The sequence below is a fragment of the Drosophila ananassae genome, chromosome 3L, assembly GCF_017639315.1.
Source record: "Drosophila ananassae strain 14024-0371.13 chromosome 3L, ASM1763931v2, whole genome shotgun sequence".
NCBI classification, from domain to species: Eukaryota; Metazoa; Arthropoda; class Insecta; order Diptera; family Drosophilidae; genus Drosophila; species Drosophila ananassae.
In genome coordinates, this window is record NC_057929.1 from 4,984,172 (window position 1) to 5,005,549 (window position 21,378).

Genomic DNA, 21,378 nt, shown 5'->3' on the forward strand with positions numbered 1-21,378 from the left:
GGGAACCCATTTATAATACTTACTAAAAGTACAATTACACAATCGTTAGATGATACGGAAGAACTCAATCTGTCTAATGATTAAAATATTATAAAGAAAGATGGCTTTTGTTTGATGTAAGTGTGTTTTATTGTTTCCAGATTCATTAAAAATTACATAATCTTTAAAGAAATTCTGGTAACTTGTCGAATCAGCTTGTAAACATCTGCCAGACATTTTTATAATTATGTTGTACTTCCCTGATAAGCCCTAATGTGTCTTGGCCTTCTTAACCTTCTTGTCATTGCCTCTAAGTAGTTTGATAACCAAACAAAGAATTAGAATGACAGCTACAGGAATAAAAGCCACAAAGGCTATCACATCCAGAAGATAAAACTGGAACCAGTTGAGATCCAAACCAGCGGACCGCATGTGAGGAGCTCCCCGATGCCGGATGACGTATTCTATCCAGTAGATGGCCGTTTTGCGGGCTTCCAATGGACGATCTCTAAAGATATTCGACACCCGCTGGATGTTCTCCTTATAGGTGGCATTGTGTAATAACTGGTCCAAAGAGTGCCTCAGAATCTCCTCGGTTATGGATTGGAAGTGCAAGCTGATGGCATAGCCGCCCCAAACGGCTTTGTTCATGTTCAGGTGCTGGAAACCAATTCATTTAATATTTAATTAAGCCCAAAATATAAACTAAACCCACCTGGTCGCAGTATATGGGAATGCCTAGCAGAGGAACGGCATAATGGACACCTTCCTGGGTGCCAAAGAGCCCGCCGTGGGTGATGAATACCTTGATGTTGCGGTGGGCCAGAATATCCGCTTGTGGCAGCCACTTCCGCACCATTACATTTTCCGGCAACTTCGATACGCTTTCGTCTTCAAACTTCCACAGGACTCGCTGCCTTAGGGATCCGAATACCTGCAGGAACAGTTGCAGCATTTCGGGCGGCATGTCCTTGCTCTGGACATTGCTGCCGAGGCTGAAGTAGATGGCCCCCTCCTCGGCCTCGTCCAGGAATTGTTGCAGGTCCTCGGGGAGTGCTTTGGGCGGGTAGATGTGCATGCCACCCACCGACACGAAGGCATCCACAGTAGGGCGTGCCGTGGTCAGAGGTGCGTGACTGTTTAAGAGCATCACTGAGGTTTCCTTCTCCAGCTGCCTCACCTTGGGCACCTCACCTACAAGTGGCGGATTGAAAGCTTAGGACTTATATAGTCGCCCTTCCCCCGTCTGTCCACTCACCCAGAACCGGGCCGAAGAACTCCTGGGCCACAGCGTCCATTTTGGGGAAATAAACGAGCAATCTGTACAAGTCCTGGTGGAGCGAGGTGTACGAGTTCTGGAGCCTTTCCCAGAAGCTCATGTGATCCGTGAAGGGCAGAAAGCCGTGAGGCACAAAGGACCACGGTGTAATCAGTCCCATTATCTGGCTCATGTGATTCTCATAGGCCAGGGTACTGGTAGTCACCACTGGCACCTTGTACACCCGGGCCAGAGGCAGCAACGCCTCCCCGTAGAACTGTTCCGCAATGAACAGGTCAAAGACTCCTTCGGTCTGCTTGGCATGGATCAGAGCCTGGACCTTGGGCTGCTTCAGAGCATGTTCCGTGGTCTTAACTCCAATAATCTCCAGCATCTTGATGAAGTCCGGGTTCGTCATACGAGTCAGCTCGAACAGGTGTAGGGCTCCAAAGTCCAGCTTAACTGGTTTTAAATAATGATTGATGAGTGTCTGTCCCTTCGGGGCTCTACCATCGCCACTTACCATCGTGCCAAAAATCATAGACTGGCTCTATTAGTATTTCCGTGAAGTTACTGCCCAGATTCTCACTCTTCAGAGACCTGGCCGTGATCATTGTTACCTGATGTCCACTTTTGATGAGTTCTCTCATCAGAGCCTTCTGCATCATGAAGTGGGACGTGCCTTGGATCATATGTTGCTTTAATGCCTACTTCATCTTGAAATAAGAAAGTCTTACCCGGAAAAGAATAAGCTGCCAGAATCTTGGCTCCATCTACAGATCCGTTCGGGGAATATAGCTTCCCAGCCAGTAACAGATAAGCCAGCAAAATGAAATGCATTGTTGCGATTCAGAATTGAAATGCAAACTGCAATCAGTTAGTGAACATGTGTAGACTATAAATTGTTTACACTTGATAAGGTTCTATTGATCTTCAAATACCCATCGATTGCCGTCAATAGGGATTATGTAATTAATGCGAGACTGCAAGACGATCGCGTGAATCTTAGGTTGTGGCAGCTTGAACCTCTGAGAAATTACTAATTCGAAGCCGCTTGTGAAACGTAGTTTTAACTACTTGGGTATTCTTAAAATATCTGTCTATGTAACGTTTGCTTTGTTCCAATCTTTCTTCCTCCCCCAAACAAATCAGACTCTAGTCACGCAAGCTTTTATAATTTGTTTTATTTTTATTGTTGAAACGTATTTTTGCATTTAACTGTGTGTTTAAACTTTAGATCTAGGAATTAAGCAGTCGAAACATTAGGTGTAGTTGAATTAGTTAAAAAATGGGGATAGAGCTACAGCTTTAATGCCGAATTCGTCTTGTAAATGTCGATTTTGAAACCTCATTTTTCAATATGTTGGAGATGCTCATCATCTTCGGCTTCATCTTCGGAAATAACCTCAATATCGTTAAAAAAAATTTTCAAAAGAGAGCTGCCAGATGTTGTTTTTGAATACGTAGTTTATTTCTTTTGGGTTTGTTGAACCAGTCCCTGATATTTGATTCCTCTAAAATATAAAATGTTATGTTTGTAAAGCCCTAATGTTTCTTGGCCTTCTTAGTCTTCTTGACATTGTCCCAAAGAAGTTTGATAACCAAACGAAGAATTAGAATGCCAGCTACTGGAATAAAAGCCACAAAGGCTATCACATCCAGAAGATAAAACTGGAACCAGTTGAGATCCAGACCAGCGGACCGCATGTGAGGAGCTCCCCGATGCCGGATGACGTATTCTATCCAGTAGATGGCCGTTTTGCGGGCTTCCATGGGGCGATCTCTGAAGATATTCGACACTCGCTGGATGTTCTCCTTATAGGTGGCATTGTGTAATAGCTGGTCCAAGGAGTGCCTCAGAATCTCCTCGGTTATAGATTGGAAGTGCAAGCTGATTGCATAGCCGCCCCAAACGGCTTTGTTCATGTTTAGGTGCTGGAAATCAATTAATTTAATATTTAATTAAGCCCATAATGTAAACTATAGCTACCTGGTCGGAGTATATGGGAAAGCCTAAAAGGGGCACGGCATAGTGGACACCCTCCTGAGTACCAAAGAGACCGCCGTGGGTGATGAATACCTTGATGTTGCGGTGGGCCAGAATATCCGCTTGTGGGAGCCACTTCCGCACCATTACATTTTCCGGCAACTTCGATACGCTTTCGTCTTCAAACTTCCACAGGACTCGCTGCCTTAGGGATCCGAATACCTGCAGGAACAGTTGCAGCATTTCGGGCGGCATGTCCTTGCTCTGGACATTGCTGCCGAGGCTGAAGTAGATGGCCCCCTCCTTAGCCTCGTCCAGGAATTGTTGCAGGTCCTCGGGGAGTGCTTTGGGCGGGTAGATGTGCATGCCACCCACCGACACGAAGGCATCCACAGTGGGGCGTGCCGTGGTCAGTGGTGCGTGACTGTTTAAGAGCATCACTGAGGTTTCCTTCTCCAGCTGCCTCACCTTAGGAACCTCACCTACAAGTGGCGGATTGAAAGCTTAGGACTTATATAGTCGCCCTTCCCCCGTCTGTCCACTCACCCAGAACCGGGCCGAAGAACTCCTGGGCCACAGCGTCCATTTTGGGAAAATAAACAAGCAATCTGTACAGGTCCTCGTGAAGCGAGGTGTACGAGTTCCGGAGTCTTTCCCAGAAGCTCATGCGATCGGTGAAGGGCAGAAAGCCATGGGGCACAAAGGACCATGGTGTAATCAGTCCCATTATCTGGCTCATGTGGTTCTCATAGGCCAGGGTACTGGTAGTCACCACTGGCACCTTGTACACCCGGGCCAGAGGCAGCAACGCCTCCTGGTAGAACTGTTCCGCCATGAACAGATCGAAGACTCCCTCGGTCTGCTTGGCATGGATGAGGGCCTGGACCTTGGGCTGTTTGAGAGCATGTTCCGTCGTCTTTACTCCAATAATGTCGAGCATCTTAACGAAATCCGTATTTCTCAAACGAGTCAGTTCGAACAAATGTAGGGCACCAAAGTCTAGCTTAACTGGTTTTGAATGACAATGATGAGTGTCTGTCCCTTCGGAGCTCTACCTTTGCCACTTACCATCGTGCCAAAAATCATAGACTGGTTCTATTAGTATCTCCGTGTAGTTACTGCCCAGATTCTCACTCTCCAGAGACCTGGCCGTGATCATGGTTACCTGATGTCCATTTTCGATGAGTTCTCTCACCAGAGTCTTGTGCATCATATAGTGTGACTTGCCTTGGATCACATGTTGCTTTAATTTATATTTTAACTCAAAATCTGAAAGATAGCCTCACCTGGAAAAGAGTAGGCTGCCAGAATCTTGGCTCCATCTACGGATCTGATTGGGTAAAATAGATTCCCAGCCAGTAACAGATAAGCCAGCAAAATGAAATGCATTGTTCTGATTCAGAATTGAAATGCAAATTGGAATCAATTAGAAAACATGTGGAGACTTCAAAATGTTAACACTTCATATGGTTCTATCAAGTTTTTTGGTAATAGGAAATTAATGCGAGACTGCCAGAAGATCGCGGAAATCTGGAGTAGTGGCGGCTTAGACCTCTCAGAGTATACTAAACCAAAACCGCTTTTAAAGCCCAGTCTTAACTTAGATATTCTTAAACTATATTTCTATGTAAAGTTTCCAATCGGATTCCCCCCAAAATCAGACTCTAGTCAAGCAAGCTTTTATAATTTGTTTTATTTTCATTATTGAAACGTATTTTTGCATTTAAGTGTGTGTTTAATGTTTAGAGCTAGGAATTAAGCAATCGATACATTAGGTGTAGTTAAATTAGTTTAAATTAATTCATGTATGTATATCCTATTAACGAATCATTTGTAATTTACATCAACATGTCATACTCGATATTCGATATTTGATTATTCCATACAAATTAAATTTAATTCTCGTCTTTATACAAAAATCACATTCGATTCGTTATGTTTCTCGTTTCTGGTGCTTTTGTTATTTGTGAGGGTGAACTGGAACTCGAAGTTCTCAAAGTTCGAGTTCAATTAAACTTTTAAGTACTAACTTGATATATGCAATTAACAAACTCCTTCAGATGCATGGCTCTGAGACTCTAGATTCTAGATGAAACATTGCGGGCGTGTGGGCTAAGGAATTTCTAATTTTTCGTCCAGTTAGTTGGAAGGTGAAGTTTTAGTGGCGAGCTGGCGGCTGGTGGGAGTTATTAGTCTAAGGCCTTAAAGCTAACGAGCTTAAAAGAAATTCAATTTGTGGTTCTTGTACGTATGCAGGAGGGGGTGGTGCTTCTTTGTGGGTGGTACGGGTGGCCCATAATATAGAGGGCTAAGCCCGGCTAATTGAGGCCAGTCGTCGAGATAAATGGCTGAGGCGGAAGCTGTTTTAGTGCAGTCGGTTCCGGTTCCATTCCATATGGCTGAACATATGGGCTCCAGCTATTCCGCCCCGGGTCCTCATCCTCATTCTTATTCTCATTCTCATCGTTATCCTCAATGAGGATTCCTTATCCATTGTGCTGTTGCTTTTCAACAAAACAAAAAGTAAACAGAAAGAAACAAGGAGCTGTGATAAATAATTCCCCCGTTGACTCTGCGGTGGCACGTGCCCAGAATGGCTACCGCTACCCGTGCTTCCAGTTGCCAGTGGTAGAGTCCTAGATGTACTTGGATATGTAACGCTTCTGGATGAGTCGACCGGCCTTGCGCTTCAGTATCGTGAAGCGTATTAACTGCTAATCGCTGAAGTGCGGCGACTGCGGCGGCACACGTGGGTACAGCTGTGAAAAAGGAGTTCACACTTATAACCATCCGTTGTGTACGTGAAGGCATTTCATCGCCACTTACCCCCAGGAGGTTCCGTGGCACGTAGCCCTCCTCTCCGCCGACGTTTCTCGCCCACCACCACTCGTTCTCGGCATCGTCGCCCTTGCGCAGTACGATCAGTGGCTCATTGACGTGGAAGGAGAGCTCGTCTCCGTTTTGGGCCTCGTATGAGAACACGGCGTACACATCGCCATTGTGCAGGATGCCCAGCTTCTCCTGGATGCCTAGAAAGGGAGAGAGGAAAGGGATTCCATTTGTTAACCAAATTGAAAGTCAGGTAGGGATGACTTCTAAGGAAACAGTGGGGCATCTAGTAGACTACTTACTGTACAAGTACTCGGAGCAGCCATCGAAACCCTCCTCATCTTCTTCGCACTTCTCCGCCGGAGTTTCGTGGTCGGACAACGTGGAGGCAAACAAACAGGCACCGCTCTCCACCAGGAACTTCACCATGGACAGGTTGTTGCAACTGGCGGCGCAGTGCAACGGTGTCCAGCCATCCGAGTCCTGGGCATTCACATCGCAGCCAAACTCCACCAGGAATCTAATTCGGAAATAATAAGGATTAGTTGAGGAAAGAAAGGATGGGAGGAGACACTCACTTGACAATGTCAAAGTGCCCAGCGCAGATGGCGTTATGAAGGGCTGTGATTCCCTCGTCGTTGGCCGCACTGGGATTGGCCACCTGCATGGCCGTCTTCTTGACCAGCTCCAGCTCTCCCTCCAGACTGGCGTCCAGGAGCAGGGCCAGCGGATCGAAGCTGACGCGGCGGGCCAGCTTGGGCTTGCCTCCGGACGAGGATCGCTCTTTGATGTTGCTCGTTGTGGTGGGCGGTGTGGTGGTGGTGGAAACAGTTCCTGTCGGTGATGTAACTGCCTCCTGTCCACCAGATACTGGCATCATGCGGTCTGGCTCATCCACGCTGGAGTCACTGCTCGGCGAGTGCTGGGGCGAGGTTTCTGGCGAGGATTTCAAGGCCTCAACGGGCTGCCGCATCAAGGGCTCCGACTTGCGTTGGAGCAGGGGCTGCTGCTTTGGCTGCTGGCCATTGGCCATGGATTGGGTGGACTTCAGGCGAGGCTGCTCGAACAGGGGCTGCTTGCGAATGGTCAGGGGCTTGGCCTTGATGGGCAAGTTGTCGTTGATGTTCAGGGACTGCAGGCCAAAGGTTGCCGCCTGGGTCTTTCCGGCCAGCGATGAAGTGGCTGCTGCTGTCGTGGAGGTTGCCGGTGCTGCTGTGGTGGCTGCTCCTGTTGTGGCTTCCACTGGCGAGGCCTGCTCCGTGGGCGACATCTTGCTGGGCTTTGGTGGCAGCGCCGGACGAGGATCCGTCAACACCACATTGGGCGCCACGCGATTCACCTTCGGGCTGTAGGTGATCATCTTGGGTATGGAGCTGCCACTACTGTGGCTATTGCTGTTGGTCACCGAGGTGGGCGCCACGCTGCTGATGGGCTTCCGCGGCGGCACTGCCAGGTTGCTCACCTGCACCTGCAGCGGCTTCGAGGCATTCGACACCGCCATGGCCACGGACTTGCTCACTGCCCCCAGGGGCATGCTGTGCACGGTCAACTGCTGCTGGGTGTTCCGCTCGGATAGGGTCTCGCTGGTCACCGATATCTCGTTCTTCTTGATTTGGGATTGGGATTGCTGGGGCTGATCCTGGTTGTCCTTTGCCGTGGCCTGCTGGTTGAGCTTGCTGATCAAGGCGGAGGCGGAAATGCTCTTGGGAATCTTGCTCACAGCTGCCGGCGGAGAGGTGGCTCCTTGGGCAGATGCCTTGGCTTGGTTGGTCGCCGCTGCCGCCGCCTCTGCTGCCGCTGCTGCTGCTGCCTGAGCTGCCGCCGCCGCCGCCGCTGCTGCTGCTGCAGCTGCCGCCTCCCTGTCCCTCTTCTTGGGACCCACCTCTGCATAGATATGGGTGGTACTGTCCATAGCTTCCGTTTGAGCCTGCTTCCGGAGCTCAGCTTCGGTCTTGGCATTGCCGGGACCCGCCATTAGCTTCTTGGCCAGCTTGGACTCATCGCTCTCGCTGCTGGAACTGGTGGCTGGCACCGGCACTGACACCGGCACCGATCCCGCAAAGAAGCCACTGCTCTGGCCCAGCTTGCCCACGTGCGTCAGGTCCTGGATGAGCTGGTTCTGCTGGTTGGTGTTTGCCGTGGCTGCCGCATGCTTCATGCCCCCGCTCAGGTAGCTGGCCGTGCTGGTGATGGTCGACTTCTGGGGCGTGTGGATAAATGGCTCCACCGCTGCCACATTGCCGCGAGCTCGTCCTGCGGCAGCTGCGGCTGCAGCGGCGGCCAGTTGGTTGACCTGCTTCTGGAGCAGTTGCTGCTTGAGGGCTGCCACGCCGCCGTGTTTGGTCAGATTGTTGGCAGGCTGTTGATAGCCCAGGGATTGCTGTTGTTGCAGTTGCTGCTGCTGTTGGAGTTGGTGCTGCTGCTGCTGCTGTTGTTGCTGCTGGGCCGCTGCAGCCGCAAGCAACTGCGCGGACTGAACATGCAACTGATGTTGCTGCTGCTGTTGCACGGAGGCCTGTTGTTGCTGCTGCTGCTGCTGTTGTTGCTGCTGCTGTTGCTGGTGATGGGTGTTGGCCTGTTTTTTGCGCTGCAGGCGTGTCTGTAGCTCGTAAATACGCTGGTCCACGGATCTCAGCTCCGCCTGCCTCTGCTGCAGTGCCTCGCGTTGCATGTGCAACCTTGCGTCCTGCTGCAGCGACAACTGATTGCGGTACTGCCATTGTCCAAAGAAATATATACAATTTGTAAATAAAAAATTATAAAAAAATCAAAAGTTGCCTTGGAAACTCACCATCAGTTCGCGTCGGAGCTTCTCCAGCTCGCGGGAGGCCTGCGGGGGCAGGGTCTGGCCAACGCCATTGGCGGCCGTGGCTGCCAGCAGATTCACGGGACACCGGCGGTCACGTCGCAGCTCCTCCAGCTGGCGGGTCAGGGCCTCCACTTTGGCCACGGCCAGACTGAGCTCCTTCTCCTTTTCGCTGAACAAGGCACGGATCGAGTCCAAATCATTGCCTAAAATGAGGGATTTTTGTTTGAAATTAAAGGACGAGGTTTGGTCTAAACCTATGATATAATATGGGTCCTGCCTAGGTAAGATCTCTTTGGAAACTCCTTTGGAAACATTGTCACAACTTTTTAATGATGTACTTGGCTTTAATTAGTGATTGCTTTTGATTAAAATCTATTGTCCTTGAGTGTGCCGCTTAATCAACGTGTTGTGCCTAAATCCATTCGTTCTTGCCACTAACTATTTTATAATCGCCGGCCGCCTACCTTCTGCCGGCTGCCGGCTGGCCGTGTTTTCCTTTCTTGGATTTGGGTTGCCTGTTCAAACTAATTACAGCCACAACACTGGGCGCCAGCTCATTAACATAATACCCTTGTGTTTGGCCAGTGTTAGTGTGTGTGTGTGTGTGAGTGGATGTGGCCAACATCTTCTTAGCCATGTTGAAGAGGCGTCGCTGCCACCGCCCACAGGCAATCATAAAGGACAACAAAGTGGCACACATACATAAATTAAATTCACACACGCAATCCGAGGGATGGGGTAGGGGTTACAGGGATAAAGGAGTGGCAGGAGGCAGGAGGCAGTCGGGAGGACGGAAGGCCAGCACTCAACACGGTTTAAACACATGTTAATTCACCCCGAGATCCCCCTTCGCTGTCTTTACTCATCCAGCGGTGCTCGACTCAATTGGAGAGGGGAGGTGTAGGAGTGGGAAGGCTCTGGAAAGGATATCCCAAGCCGATGCACTCGTTGCCACTTTGCCACTAACCCTGACCACCCTCCAGTCGCTTTGATACTTGAAAGCCCTCTTTAATAGAGCTGACACTTAAAAAAAAGTGTTCTTATATTTTTTTTTTAAATAATCATTAGAGATATAATATCAATATTTTTAATAAAAGTAAGCTATGAATCCAGAGAAGCCTCTTGTTAAAAAAGGTTAAAATCCAAAAGAAGAAACCCCTTTCCAAGACCGTATTCTTAAAAACTTAAAACTCTAGACTCTAAACTTTAATCTTAATTACTTTAAACTCTTATAATTTCTTTAAAAATAAAAGAGAAAAAACTCACTCAGTGTGACATTGTAGGTCTTCTGTAGGTCCACTTGACCCCGCAACGCTCTCAGGCGACGAAGCTTGGACTCCTGGGCCTCCACCCGCTCCCTCAGCCGCCGGAGACGCTCGCCCTCGGCACTGGCCACGGCGCTGCGCACCTCCTGGGACTTGAGGAAGCGCAGGCGCTGCTCCTTGGTGGCCAGCAGTTGGTGCTGGCTGTCGATTTGCTGCTGCTGTCGCAATGCCATCGCCCTCAGTTCGGCTGACGTCAGCCTGCTGGGCACCTGGAATGCACAAGGAGATTGTTTAGTTGGGATTAGGATATAAGATGGATAAGGGATTTTAGATCGTTAGCTGGCACGCACATACCCTCCTGTCTCACACCCTCCCCCCTGTAAAAAAAAAGTGCCAAAAATGAAATTTCACAATTTATAATCCAAGGCGTAACGAGGACACCAAATCCCCATCCCCACCATGCCAGGGAAAACTCTGGAAAGTCAAACTGAAACTGAAAGTTGTCAACGTCCGTGGTCAGCCATAAATCAAGTTATGCTTAAGCTAATTTTCGGCTTTTTGTTGTGCCTGAGATTAGATTGGCTCGATCCTGGGCTATGGTCCTGGGCAATACTCACATTCAGCTTGGGCTCGCAGGTCACCACCACACCGACCCGCGTCGGGCTGACAGAGGCCAAGTAGGCTGTCGATGGCGACGACGATGCCATCGCCGATGATGATGACCTTGGGGCGGGCATCAGGGAGGCGGGCGGCATCTTGGGCAGATTGCCGGAGACGGGTCGACAGACGCAGGTCAACATGTTCGACGGCTCTTTTGATTTTCGGTTTTTAAACTTTGATTTATTTGAATTTGAATTGTTGAGTTGAGTTCAGTTTTGTATTGTTTTGTTTCCTTGGTTTCCTTGCTCCTTTCTTGTATGGCACTTTAAAAAATATCCTTTATGGTTTGTTCTTTTTATTTATTTTTAGTTGGCATTTTAGTTTATTTTTAATTGTAAGCTGGCATTTAAAAAATTGCTATTAATCTTGTTCTTTAATTAAAAATCTAATTTCAAAACAATTGTCCTTCAAATTTCACTGAGAAAGAAAAGATCTGAGATGACCGGAAATGTCAACCTGTCGCTCCCGCCTTCAAACTTTCTAATTAAAAAAGGTTTTTGGAAAAAAAAATTAAGCCACAGCTTGGCATTCAAAGCCCACTTCCTGGCCAAGTTTGTCAGCGGGTAGTCCTTCCAGTAGTTTCTTTGTTTTGTCGGCAACTGCATTCTTCTGTTGGCGGTACAATGTGGCCTTGACTGCTGCAGCAACACCACCAACAGAAGCTTCAAATTTGTGGTTGTTCGAGTGGGTGTGTGTGTGTGTGCCTCTTTTTTTTTTTTTTTTATTGTTCAAGAAAATATACGGCGGACGGTGGACCCTCCATCCAGTTGGGAAACAGTGGGTGCCACATCCCAAAGCCAGTGGCAGTGGCAGTGCCAGCTGGCGCCAGCGCCTCTGCCTTGTACTCGTTAATGGATTTTCAATTCAGTGCCTGATTGAAAGCACACTTTGTGTGTGGGTGTTGCCCACCAGACTGTGCGAGTGTGTGTGTCGGTGTGTGTGTTGCAAGAGTGTTGGTAAAGTGCACAAGTGTGTGCATGCGTGTGGCTGGCTGGTGGAGTAGTGTGCGTGGTTGGTCGAGGGTTTGTCGAGAAAAAAGTGCGCCTGCTGGCTGTGTTGTTCTACCCTTAGCAAGGGGTATCCTGGATTTAATGAGGAATTGGCTAAAACTATGTGTTGTACAGGAGTTTCATAAGGTAAACAAGTAAGAGGAGACTTCATAGATATATGTGTTTAAGAGTGGAGTTTTGAGAAGTCCTTCAGTTTAGACATTTCTCCATTGGTTTCATTCTATAACTCCATTTTGAAAGCTATTTCTTAAAGGTTCTATTGAGCTTTTGTTTCTGTAATAAGCCTTGCCTGTAACCTTGCCCTAAAATCTAACATTTTAAAACCTTTATTAAACTTTCTAATCAGGTCTTAAGTTCAAGACTAGTTCAGCTCCTTTTTCAACAAAATTGTTAGGCCAGCCAGTTATTTCTTAAGTTTAAAAAGTCTTTAAAGACAAACACTATCAAAGAATGAAAGAAATCCTTTAACTTATATAAGTAACCCTTCTTCCAGGGTATATTAATAGTCGTATACCCTAACACCCCACTTTTTTATTTGGCCTGTTGGGTCGTCAGTGGCAACGGGCAGCGCCCCAAACAGCCGTGACAATAACAACGTTTGCCGCGACGACTGACGGCACTCGAAAAACCCGCCAGGACCTACAGTACCTCCGTTCAAAGGACCTCTGCTGAACCAACAACAACACCAACCACCACGAGAGCCAGTTAAAGTCATAGTTGCGTGTACATAATCGCTGGCACTTACAATAACATAACCGGAGTACGAACCGGGCGAAGCAAGAACCGGCACGGAACGGAATGGAAAATATGGAAAATCGGGCAGTAGTTGTAGTCAAATGTTATCCGAAAAGGAAATACAGAAATACCAGAACAGACCCACCACAATAGCCCACTCAACTGGCTAAAGACCGACAGACGGCAAACAATAAAATTCCGTCACAAGGACTGACCAGGACACGTAGCTAGTAGCCTAGTATCGAGTATCATGTCTAGTACATGGGAGTACTGAGAAAAAAGGGGGTGAACTTATTGCTACACTTTTCTAGAGAAGATTTTATAGGGGATTGTTAAGAAATAGGGCTTCTATTAGAGACAATTGTTGAAAAAGAAATACTATTCTCTATAATAGTAACTACTACTAATCTGAAACCTTATATATATGTCATTAAAGTCTTTAATGTTTTCAAGAAAAACAACCAACTTCTAAGCCCTAATGACCTCCTCCGATTTCAGCCAAGTCACTAATAGTTTTACCCCAAAAATTTTGATTCTTGAAAAAGTTCAAACTTCATCGTGGCAGATAAACCCGCTCCCATATTTTTTGCCCTGTTCAGAAGTCAACACGAGTGCCAGGAAGGGAGAGGGATAAGCCTCTTGGCCCGGCCAAGTACAATTGGCTTCGGTCACCATCATCAAGTCCAGGGACGAACTGATGATGGCGATGATGGTGGCTGCAATGGATTGCCTTGCCAAGAGCTGCTCCAATATTTAACCCCTCCAGATGATCGGACCGAAGGGATGCGACTGGCTGACAAGGATGGAGATGGACTTAACTGCAATGGAATTGAAGTTTATCCACAACTCCCCCCGTATCACCACTCTCCACCACTCAATTTATTGCCCCTTTAGTGGGTCACATTATACTTGTGCTGTGTTGCAAATAAAAAATAAAAGCACATTAAGGCGAAATGATACAAGAATGCCATACATATGGTATTCAGGGTATGTGTGTCCTGGGGACAGCGCGTCACACGGCTATAAATCTCATGTAGAACACAACTATAAAGCCAGAGACATCAAATGTCGGACGGATTCTCTTGATCTTTCCTCAAAAACCACCATTTCGCCAGCTGTCATAAAGTTAACCTGAGAGCGGTTATGTCAAACTATTTAAAGTCTATATCTTAGTAGTTTTGAGAAACTTGGCTGGCAGCGTAATGAATTAATCTACTTTCCACCGATGCCATCTGCGCAAATATTTGCCCAAAAAAGCAAACTTTCCGCCAAGCCAACAAAAACACTGTGAGGAGGTCCTGGGATGGAAGGAAACTTGTCGAATGCATTGAAAAACCGCAGAAACCAGACAACCAACCCAACACTGCCGTTGAATGTATCCTCCTCTAAATTCAATGTTGCGGCATTCAGCCAACATTTTCGACGAATATTTTCCAATTAACAAAGTTTGTCATAATAACTCGCTCTGGCTCTGGCTCTGGCTCCGGCTGTGGAATCTTTAGCATGTAACGAGCTATGTGCACCACTTCCTCCCTTCCCATATCTCTCTATTTACATTTTTGCAGCCATTTATGGCGCTGACGAAGCTAAGCAGTGAGTGCCACAGGGGCAGCAACAGCGACAGTGGCAGCAACAGCGACAGCCAAAGGAGCAGCCGAGGAATTGGTGGCGCAGGACACTCTACCCTGGTCGCAGTCGCCTGGAATTTCAAGCATTTTCGCTGGCACAGCGTAAAAACTGGCACTACAGAGCAAGAAAACATTAAATTGATTAAATTATATGAAAACTTTAATCAATTTAGTACAAAATGAAAAGGAATATTATACACTTTTATAAAAAACAGGTTTAAAAGGTTGATTTTGATTCTAAAGATCTTCTAAGTAAGGGGCTACTAAGAATAGTCTTATTAGAACTATAATGGTTTGAACTATATCCTGTGAGGTCTAAACAACTACATTTAATCTTAAATATTTTATTAATATTTTTATATTTTTTTTAATAAAAAACTAAAGAACTATAGAACCTATTTCTCCCTCTGCACTCCAAGAGTGAGGCAAGAACGCAACTATTTATGTTGCACAGCGACCAAGTACCCCTTTTTATTCCCGAGAAGCTAGAGGCCCTGGCCAGGGGTAGTAGTACTATATAGGGGGTGTGGCATGAAGGGTGTGGCCTGGGCGATGTGGCAGGGGGGGTGTGGCATGAGTAGAAGCCAACCAATATAATTGTACATTGAAAGATGTCGGGGAAAAGTCGCGACGTCGCTGCCATTGTTGAAATGTTGTTGGCCCTGTTGTTGCCGCTTTTTGTGTGCTGGCCTGGTGTGGCAATAGCTAGTGCTGGAGCAACAAGCATTTTATTGATTTTAGGAACCCTTTTCGAGGAAAAGTTGGTGACTGAGCGGAGGCAACAACAGCCTGGAAGCAGGACATCGCGTGCGCTCACGTTTATTGCTAATTTTTCCTTTTTTTTTTGTTCCACTTTTCCTTTGGCGCTCCGCTATCGGGGGCTCCGTTTTCTTTCCGTTGCTTGGGCATGGGCCTTCCCCCTTCCCGGGTGAGTTCTTTTGCCGGACAATGTCCTTGCTGCACATTTTCAAATCGATTACAAACAGGATATGCACTGCGGAAGCGTGTTTGATGGAAGTGGCAGCCGCAGCCGCAGCAGAACGATTAGAGAGCAACTTCTTCCATTTGACCCTCAACCCCAAAGCCCACCCCACACACATCCTGTTCTGATCCTGTCACGGATTGGATTGGCCCGCCATCGCCTTTGTGGCCATTTTGTATTTTAATTAATTCCAGGTGGGGGAAACGAAACTTTTGCCTATTCGAGAGAATGTCCGCAACTTTGGCAATTTGTGTGCAGCGATGGGAGACGAATGAGGCCCATTCCGCTCCTTTGACGAGGACGACAACGAGACAAGGACACCTGCAATCCACCAAGGCACATATAATATATACATATATATATCTATGTGTGTTTGAACGTCAGGGATGCGAAATAGCAAAGTCTAAAGACTTAAATTTTTAAAATAAAAGGTTTGTTTAAAAAAGAGTAAGTTGTGGCAGACCAAGCTGATATTTAAGGAGTTTATGATAATTTTTTATCCTTCAAGCAAATGTAGATACGTTTCTTAAGCCCTATATCCTTACTAGCAATGGTGCATCCCTGACAGCAACACATCCTTGTACTTTAGACCACACACATATGGTAAATGCGACAAGAATCCTTAGCCTCTGGCTGGCCAAAATCAGGCTTCACTTTCGTGTTAGTTACTGGAGCAGACATTAGTGGCACTCTTCCTTCCTCCCCACCCAGTCGTCCTGCCATCCTGCCGCCGTCCATGGCAAACGGTTTGTTCCAAGTGGTTTCAGTTGCGAGTGGCTTTTGCTTCGGCAGAAACTTTTCTCCACTCATGTCACGGTAGGGCGGTGAATGAAGGAGGATGGGGGACAGGAACACGGTTAAAGCGGTAAGGATCTCAAGCAGCAGGACCAACCAACCAAACAACAACAACAACAAAACAGAATGCCGTTGAGGGACTTAAGTCGTCGCTTACGCGAAGCTCTCCTCGCACTTCTCACTTTCCGGGGAAATATTTTGACGTTCCTGCCGAGTGTCCGGCGGACTGTGGACTTCGGACTGCGGTTGCGGTCCAGTATTCGTTTCCTTTCGGTTCTGTATTTTCTTTTTTTTTTTTTTTTGGTAACTGGGACCCTTAACTGGGTAAAAGACCATCATGCACCGTTTGGAGCCGACCGCCACACGCGTTGTAATTCCTACTGACCCTCATTGAGCGAATAAGAGACTCTGAGTTCGAGTCCGTGTCGGCTTTTTTCACTTTTTTTTTTGTTTTTTTTTTTGTTTCGTGCCAAATGCTTAACACTCAACAAAGTTGAGAGTTGAAGCAATTTTCCGCAAGAGTAATTAAAGGCAGGGGACTGGCAGAGGCAGGGGCAGGAGCTGTTTTTTTTTTTGGGAGGTCACTTTACACGTGAGCAGCCTCTGACCTCTTTCGAATGAGTGCGAGAAGGTGAGTGCGAGTGCGTTCAAGGTCAGAGAAAGGTTTGGGTGAAAGTTATTGAATCGAATAGGGGATACTGTGCAATTAAAGGTAGTTTATATATGTAAGATTATGTAAGTCAGTCTGAACTATCCAAAATTGGTCAAAAAACTTGGCAAAAAACACCAAGACTCATGACCAAGTTAGTTTGAATAATTGAGGCTGAGAAAAGTCAGTGCAGTTCACTGGGTGATGGCCAAGAGGAAATCCAATCAAGTATTTTGCAATGAACTAAACTGGAAACAGGATTCCCAGCGCTGGCCAAAAGTGTTGCATACTTTTCAGGGCTGGATATCGGATGCTGGAAGTAAAGAGAATTTCTATGTGATTTTGTGAAAGTAGAAATTACTTTTTAGCAGCAATCGTCAATCGATAGAGACCGGCCCATTGAACTCAATGAAATATTTTCATTTCCATTCAATTCGATTTCAAAGGCACTCTAAGCCTTGGTAGGCAAGGACATTGGAAGCTGAAAAAAAAATAAAACCTCAAACCTAATATGTGTGTACTGTCAGCTTATTGGCATGGCAAATAATTTGCGTTAATTAAGTGACTGTCAGGACGACAAAAAATGAAAAGAAATCAGAAAGGGAAGGGGGCGGGGGCGGGAGCGGGATCTGGAGTGGGCGGTCAATGACAGTGCAATTGTTAACGACTGTTTGGCGACTTAATTGCGTTTGCTTTTGTGAATTTAATTTTAATTTAATGCTTTACTGGATCTGCTCCTCCTTCCACTCTGGCCAGACCGCCATTGGGCAATCAATTCCATTGCTCATCGCTCTTCAATTACGGAGCAGGACACACCGGCGGGATAAAAAATCATAAAAACAATAATAAAGAAAGGAAAATAAATAAAAAAGGCAAATTGAAACATAAAATTTACACGCCATTCAAAGCAATTGATTTAACACACAAGCCCGAGCATAAAATATATAAACAAACAGTGTAAAATAAAGGAATAAAATAAATAATAACAGAGGCCATGCGGGAAGGCCATACAGGAGGAGGTCAGGAAGTGCCACTGCGACTGCGAGTGCGAGTGCCTTTTTGTTCGCCGTATCGGAGGGGGGCATTAAAAATTTACGCTCATTTTTTAAGCGCCGATTATGCAAGCCAACTGGTCAGCAGACTCTCCGCCACCCCCTTACTCCCCTGGCAAATTACGGCCGTAATTCAGGGAATTAAATTTAAATTTTTAAAGCAACAACAAAGCAAAAGAAAAAATAATAGTTCAATTTCTCACAGCATTCATTATTCAAGCCATGGCATAGTGGCCTTTATTCAGAGTCCTGCGTCCTTTCTCACGCTCCCTGGCTCCTATTAGCCGGAATATTGAAGTCAGGAGGCCAGGAAGCCAGGAGGCCGGGCCTCTGGCCAAATGACTTTTAAAACTTTTTACTGTTGTAATTATTATAAATAAATGAAGCGCAATTTGGTGGCTTTCCCGGGAAAGCCCAACCCCTTTTTTGTTTATTTCTGTTGTTGGTGTTCGAATGTCCTTGACTTCGGGCATACGTGTGTCTATCTATGCTAGTCCTGCTACTGCTCCTGCTCCTGCTCCTGTTTCTGGTTCTGTCTGTTTATTATTAACTTGAATGACGACCCAAAAATTTGCTCATTTCCAGAGCTGTCAGCCAGGAGACTAGGAAGCGACAGGCCGAGAAAGTGCCTAAAGAAGAGAAAGGAGTGTGTCCTGACATGGTCAGATGTCCTGCATTCACATTCCCAGACTCGCCGGCAATTATTCAGATGGGCTTCGGAACCAATTTGCTTCTGACATTAATTTGCTGCCCATAATAATATGTTATTATATATTTTTTTTATGGTTTTTATTTATGGCCCAAGGACTGGATGGCCCAAAGGCTGGATGACCGACCGAATGGGTGGCTATCTGGCTTCCAAGAATAACGAGCAAAACAGATTTCCCCTTTTTGCATAAATTAAACAATATTTAATGGTTGACTTATTTCATAAATGACTTCTGCAGCCTGGCCTTCGCCGGCCTGGCCTGGGAATTGTAGTCTCCGTTGTTTGGATAATGAAATCGAAAAGTTTAGATTCGCAATTTCTCCTGCATTGCTTTGATGACTTTTCATTAAATTACGCTTTTCCGCATTCCGTTTCCCTGACATAGATATGCAAAAAAAATAAAATAAAGAAAAATAAAAAGCGAGAGAGACTGAGACTGAGAGACTAAGCGCAAACAAAGTTATAGAAGCAGAATTTTCCATTCATTTGCTCGTTTCAGTGACTGTGTTTCTGTGTCTTTGGCAACGGGGTGTCCTGCATCCACTGGCCACCACACTCAGGGACATAAAGAATGTCCATCCATCTGGGGAATCCGGGCAGAACGAACCGAAAATTGTCCAAATTGCATTCCTTGACCTTGGCTTCCATGTCCTGCAGACGGCCCCATTGCCTTTCACTTAGCGCCCTGGGAATGTTAATTACTTGGCCATAAAATCTCACTTCTAGTCTGAATCCTGTCCTGAATCCTTGTCTGCATCCTTGTCTGAAGCCTTGTGTGACAATCAAACTATTTGCTCAATGTATGTGAGCAATCAAAGAGATGAATCCGGATTCTGAATCGGAAACAATGCTGGTGTTTCTAACCCATTCAATGGCAACAACAATTGAGCCGCATTCTGTGGCCAAAATAAACAGCTGGCGGGCTAGAGAAGATTGTGGGATAGATGCACTCAGAGAAATAATAAGAAACTATACAGGATTATCTTAAAATTCTTTTAAAAAGTAAAAAAGAGTTAGGACTAAGCCAGATTTTTTTGATTTCTTGGCCTAGAAATTGCCATAAAATAATATTTCTTTTTTCACTCCCTATTTCTCTCAGTGCATTGAAACTCTTTGAGGGCCTAAAGCAACCAAACAACTGGTGGCAGGAGCAAAACATTTACTGTAATTCGAAATCAATCAATAGAGCCTATAAAAAGTGAGTGGGCTGGCCCGCATTCTGGCCAACGGCCTTGCCCCCCAGAACTTACTGCCTTTCCTCTTTAATACTTATTTAATCAAGTTAATGTAGTTAAATCAGCTTAAGCAAATATTCCCAGCAGCGGCTGTCGAACACAATGGACCAAGATAAACCGTTGATTCCGAGCTAAAGCCCACTGCCCACTGCCCACTTCCTACTGCCTGGCTCTCGCCCCCATAAACTAATACAGATAAAAGGGCATTCATTACAAAAGACCAAAGCGGCAAAGTTTTTCATCGACGGCAATGTCAGATTTGCGACATCAGCGCCAGGATCTTGGTGGCAGGACTTTGGTGGCTGTTAGGGGGGCCGCATAGCAGATGGCAGGCAAGTCCTAGCGAGGTCCTGGGCCACAGCCAATGGCCAACGAGTGACCACACTGGCAACGCCCGGAGTCATTAATATTAAGTAATCGTGAAGGATGCTCTCTGGTGTATAATACCTCCCACCCTCTCCACCACTCCACGCAACAACCTGCACTCGGAAGTTCATGAACCCGCTCACTGACCATGAGTTAACCATGAGTGTTGACTGTGGCCGTAAATCCTCTCCACCCCCTTGGCCTCCTGTTATGAGGAACTTGTGGCAACAGGGGCGTGACTAGGCCTACTTTCAGGCCCACCACCCTCTTGACCACTGGCCCCACATCGAATGTCTCACAATGGACAGATTAGTGAAGTGCCAAGAGCAAATGGTCTTGGTCATCAAGAGGAGGAGGAGGAGCATCGAGTCACCAGACAATTGCTCGAGTGGGAAATGGTCCAAACGGAAGCCAAATGGGGGCCAAATCGAAATCTGTTGGTCGGCAAAGCAAAGTGATTGTGTGAGAGGACCAGACAGGACAATGGATTGGTGGCTAATTGAAAAAAAAGCCAGCCAGCCTGGTCATTAAATTATAAAACAAATGGCCAGGCGAGTCAATTGAATCGGCCATTAATATGCATAAATTGTAATCCCATCGAGGAAGCTAAGCCCGAAAACTTAATTAAGGTCGAGTCGTTAAAATGATAGCATCCAATTGATGCTTAATTGCAGGTCAAAAAAAAAGGAAGAGATGAGGTCAAGCAGTAGCCAGTTAATCCAAAAGTTTTCCATCTTCGGAGCCTTACGACCCTTCTGGGAAATTTACCTCAGCCTGATGGGCTCCTCGGCCAAAAACACACACAAAAAATGGGTTGAATTTATGAGCTTAAGATAATGTGGTGCTTGGTGTTCCGAAAAAAAAGAGTAATCCGGAGCATGTGGAGGACATTCTGGCACCTAGCTCCCTCCCCCCTAACTGAAATTCAAATTAAATCAGCCAGGACCTGCCCTGGTCCGAGGTTGGGTTTACATTCCTTGAAGCTTTAATTGCACATTAAGCTTAATTAACAAATTCATGAAGGACGTGGAGACATGGAGACTTGGCGGTCTCTAATGGGCGGTCCCATCTCTGTCCCATAACCCATAGCCATTCCAATGATGATGTGATGTATCCCTGCCAGCACGGCAAGGGAAAGTCAAAATAGTTTCAACACATTTGATTAAAATGTTGTAGCCAAGGCACCCGAAATGGCCAAGTCCCATCCTCCATCCCATCAATTGTGGCTGTGGAAATTGAGTTTGTGGCAGCTTTGTGTTGTTTCTAGTCTGGACACTTCGACAACCGACCGGGTGTTGCACGCTTAACAAATTAAAATGCCACAAAACTAAAAGGAAGAGAGAGTGGAGGAGGAGGAGGAGGTGGCATCTTCATTAAAATTCAGCTGCCGGCCATGTCTTTTCAATGCCCATGCCCTTTAAATAAGATTA

At 46.4% G+C, this 21,378-nt stretch overlaps 3 protein-coding genes across 4 annotated transcripts in view; all 3 read right to left on the minus strand.

The window, feature by feature from the left end:
- Positions 1–110: 110 nt before the first annotated feature.
- On the minus strand, positions 111–2,286 carry LOC6494973 (UDP-glycosyltransferase UGT5). The gene is made up of 5 exons (XM_001959267.4): positions 1,975–2,286; positions 1,761–1,919; positions 1,238–1,699; positions 695–1,173; positions 111–639 (listed from the first exon to the last, which is right to left on the minus strand). Exons 1-5 carry the CDS (start codon positions 2,075–2,077, stop codon positions 250–252), a joined length of 1,593 nt encoding a protein of 530 aa, XP_001959303.1. The 5' UTR covers positions 2,078–2,286; the 3' UTR covers positions 111–249.
- A 134-nt stretch (positions 2,287–2,420) lies between these two features.
- LOC6494972 (UDP-glycosyltransferase UGT4-like) lies at positions 2,421–4,823 on the minus strand. Its single transcript, XM_032451090.1, has 5 exons — positions 4,511–4,823; positions 4,293–4,451; positions 3,771–4,232; positions 3,228–3,706; positions 2,421–3,172 (listed from the first exon to the last, which is right to left on the minus strand). The coding sequence occupies exons 1-5, from the start codon at positions 4,611–4,613 to the stop codon at positions 2,783–2,785; spliced, it is 1,593 nt and encodes a 530-aa protein (XP_032306981.1). The 5' UTR covers positions 4,614–4,823; the 3' UTR covers positions 2,421–2,782.
- A 74-nt stretch (positions 4,824–4,897) lies between these two features.
- Positions 4,898–21,378, minus strand: part of LOC6494971 (apoptosis-stimulating of p53 protein 2) — a 35,937-nt gene continuing 19,456 nt past the window's right edge. Inside the window, exons 1-7 of one of the 2 annotated variants that reach the window (XM_001959269.4) lie at positions 10,745–11,481; positions 10,129–10,396; positions 8,845–9,065; positions 6,632–8,766; positions 6,356–6,573; positions 6,051–6,253; positions 4,898–5,983 (exon numbers count right to left, since the gene is read on the minus strand). In XM_001959269.4, coding sequence (XP_001959305.3) covers positions 5,939–5,983; positions 6,051–6,253; positions 6,356–6,573; positions 6,632–8,766; positions 8,845–9,065; positions 10,129–10,396; positions 10,745–10,927 — 3,273 coding nt within the window. In that variant the 5' untranslated portion in view covers positions 10,928–11,481 and the 3' untranslated portion in view covers positions 4,898–5,938. Of the gene's footprint in view, positions 5,984–6,050; positions 6,254–6,355; positions 6,574–6,631; positions 8,767–8,844; positions 9,066–10,128; positions 10,397–10,744; positions 11,482–21,378 lie in introns of those variants that run through there. The other variant, XM_032451085.2, reaches the window with a different exon arrangement.